General features: G+C 35.1%; 1 protein-coding gene across 1 annotated transcript in view; it reads right to left on the reverse strand.

Moving 5' to 3' along the window:
• Positions 1–940, reverse strand: part of acss3 (acyl-CoA synthetase short chain family member 3) — a 38,724-nt gene extending 37,784 nt beyond the window's left edge. The window contains exon 1 of the mRNA XM_016475781.1: positions 337–940. Coding sequence (XP_016331267.1) covers positions 337–737 — 401 coding nt within the window. The 5' untranslated portion in view covers positions 738–940. The remainder of the gene's footprint in view (positions 1–336) is intronic.
• Between the last annotated feature and the right edge of the window lie 2,602 nt (positions 941–3,542).

Consider the following 3,542-nt stretch of genomic DNA (forward strand, 5'->3'; position numbering starts at 1 on the left):
ATTGTCATCGTTTACTCCTCCTCATGATTTCACAAACACTCCCGACTTCCTCTCTTCACCCTTGACTCTCTAGCTCTCTCTTCAGTGAAACTCAAAAATAAGTTGTTCTGCAGAATTCTAAGGACTGACAGGCTCAGTCACTATTCACTTTCATTGCATTTATTCTTCCATACAATGAAATCGAATGGTGACTGAGACTGTCATTGCCCCTCACACCATTTTTTTGGTGAATCCCTTTAAAAACAGCCCCAGACCCCTGCTTTCACTTAAATTCTGTTACTATTGACCGCAAAAAGGCAACATATCAACGGCCCCTAGTGTATAGGCTGTACTTACCATTTTGGAAACACTGTGTCCGTATTATCCAGAGTCTGAGTCCAGTGTTCAAACCAAGTGATACCATCTGCCGCTTCACTCCAGAACTTTTCGGGTTTGTCACGTGCCAGGCCGAACGCGTCTTCATATGTGTATTTTGATGAAAATGTACGAATAAAATGTTTCCTGTATGTGTTATAAGCTCTGGTTGGCGTATAAATCAGCGGTTTACACCCATTCCAGATATTTGTCTGTACCTTCTGCAGGTAACATGGTCCAGACACACCTGTGCATGAAAACTTCAGACCCAACAAACATCTTGAACCTACAGCACTCACTGTTTTGTTACGTTCCTTAACTCTAGACACCGTTACATTTCCACTGCAGATGTGTTTTAAACGCGTAGTTTGGTAAAGACGCATGTTTGTTGTGTTTTCTGTTCGTTATCGCGTCGTTTCAGCTCTAGTGTTTGCTGACGAGCAACGCTGATTCAAGTGAGCTCCAAATTTCTCAACTCAAAAATGGCCGCGCAATAATTCAATACTTCAGATCACAGCCAGAGGCCACTCCAAGATACTGCAATCCATGCAATGTGATCGTTACGTAATGTTGGAGCTTTCTGAGGTGCCCCTGCATGATTTATGAAACACAATGTTAAGCAATGCTATAGTCTGCATACAACAGCCTATAACTTTTTAATGCAAATAATCTCCAAATATGAAGACAGCTATATATTTTCATATATACAGCCAGACACGCTGTTTGAGAACAAATGTTAAGCGTGACATTAAACCTGTAAAACCTGACATATGTGATATAAAATTAAATAAATACAAAGTTGCATACTGTATTTGTTTGTATCATTTTTGATACATCAGGCTTTTATGGCTCAAACAGTATGACATAGTATGTTTTATTCAGAGGCCAAAATTGAGTGAGAATATGGAATTTGGTACAGTTTCTGATATGTATATGATGAAAAATTTGGAGACATGTATAAATGAACATTCATTAAAAGCCTGTTGGAACATATTTGATCAATTTTACCATGATATTATATAAATAATAATATAATAAATTAAACCTTAAGTTGATGCAAATTTAGAATGTCACTAAAAGGCCTTTTACTTAATAAAAAAGTATAAACTATCAATCAGAACCGAAGGCATGTAGTAGATTGTATGCAGGTTTATATCATGTTGATAATTAAGAGGTCTTAAATTTGTGTATCAGATACAGTAGGGTTAAAAAGACAACATGTTTTTGGCTTTTATATTGTCATTGCACCAGAGCAAATTAAAATATTATGTGGAAAATATTTACTTTGTAATAAGCTGACAGTCTTTTCTACTCTGAGTACTGCTAGCTTCTAAACAAAAGAGACACAATTCACCTGACTTTTATTGGTACAGTATTTTTCATAATAATTATTGTTCCAAAGCAGCTTTGCCTTAAAACTCCGTTGAGCAAGCCGAAGGCAACAGTGAACCGGAGAAATTCCCTAGACAAATACAACACTACAAACTATTCTTGAAAGTATGTAGATTGTAAGCAAGCTAGGAGATTAAAATAAAGAGATTATTTTTGTCTTCAGTTTTGTGAACTGATTATTCACAGTCTGTCTTTAGAACTGTTGGTGTCTGAAATTTTCCACGGACCCCTTCAGCACACTCTTGTGCCCCCCTGACTTGCAGTCAAATTAGGGCTGGACAGTAATTCAATATCAATATGTATCGCGATATAATTATTTTCAATAACGGTGATATGATTTTTAAACACATTTCCGATATTTCGATATACATTACCAGTGTTTCCCATGCATTGATTTATTTGTGGCGTTTGACTTCGTTGAATAAACATTTTATAATGTTACAAAAGATTTATATTTCAGATAAATGCTGTTCTTCTGAACTTTCTATTCATCAAAGAAACCTGAAAAAATTCTACTCTGCTGTTTTCAACATAATAATAAATGATTTTTGAGCAGCAAATCAGAATATTAGAATGATTTCTGAAGGATCATGTGACTGGAGTAATGATGCTAAAAACTTAGCTTTGAAATCACAGGAATAAATTGCATCTTCAAATATTTCCAAATAGAAAAGAGCTATTTTAAATAGTAAAATTATTTCAAAATGTTACTGTTTTTGCTGTATTTTGGATCAAATAAATGCAGGCTTGGTGAGCAGAAGAGAATTCTTTAAAAACAATAAAAATCTTACTGTTCAAAAACTTTTGACTGGAATGTTAGAAGATATTAATAATTAATAAGGTGAGTCTGAGATGTTTATTTGACAGTGATTTCACATTTCTTGTTTGTATGAAGGCTAAATACAAATAAAAGGTGAACATTAATTTATTTGTGCTGTTTTTTTCTCTAAAGTATTATATGGTTTTATATGAGGTGTCATAGACTTGGCAAATTCATTTTTCATACGTTTGTATGCACAGACATCTGTTGTGGGCGTTCTTGGCAGTTTTTACAAGGCTTTTTTAAATAGTGTTCATATCGATATCGGAATTATATCGTATCGACCGAAATTAAGAAATATATCGTGATATAAATTTTGGCCATATCGTCCAGCCCTAAGTCAAATCAATAACACAGAACGAGATTGTAATGTAAAATCATGCTGCCTGGTTAATAAGAGCCCATGGTAATAAATGCAATAAACTGAGGGCACTAGGATGAAGTCACACCTACACACTTGCGGTTTGACTTCAGATGTTTGGAACCAATTATAAATACTAATGTCATAAGAAATTGCTTAAATATGGAAATAAGGAAACCTAATAGAGCCAGGATATTTATTGCTAATATTATCATCTAAAAGACATACTGGTGAATAAACAATGGCTATAGGATATAATCTTCATTATAATCTTCTACTCTTCATGTTTGTGATCCTGTCTCTCTCTCTTTCTGTCTGACTGTGTTCCGAATGGAATACTACAGTAGCTTACTACTTACTGAATACTGTGCATTATATACTACTTTATACTGCCTAGTATTTCCATTTTCTACGGATTTTTCCCTCCAGTATTCTACGTAATGTACACATTTAGTCAAAAATAATAGGTCATTTGAGTATTGCATTCATGTAGAACATTTATGGCGCTTTTCCACTGCGTGGTACGACTCGGCTCGGTAGGGCTCAGTATGGCACGGCACGGTTCGGTTCGGCTCGGCACGGTTTGCGTTTCCACTGCAGTTCAGTACCGCTTTA

Source organism: Sinocyclocheilus anshuiensis, unplaced genomic scaffold (assembly GCF_001515605.1).
Source record: "Sinocyclocheilus anshuiensis isolate Anshui unplaced genomic scaffold, SAMN03320099.WGS_v1.1 scaffold200, whole genome shotgun sequence".
Taxonomy (NCBI): Eukaryota; Metazoa; Chordata; class Actinopteri; order Cypriniformes; family Cyprinidae; genus Sinocyclocheilus; species Sinocyclocheilus anshuiensis.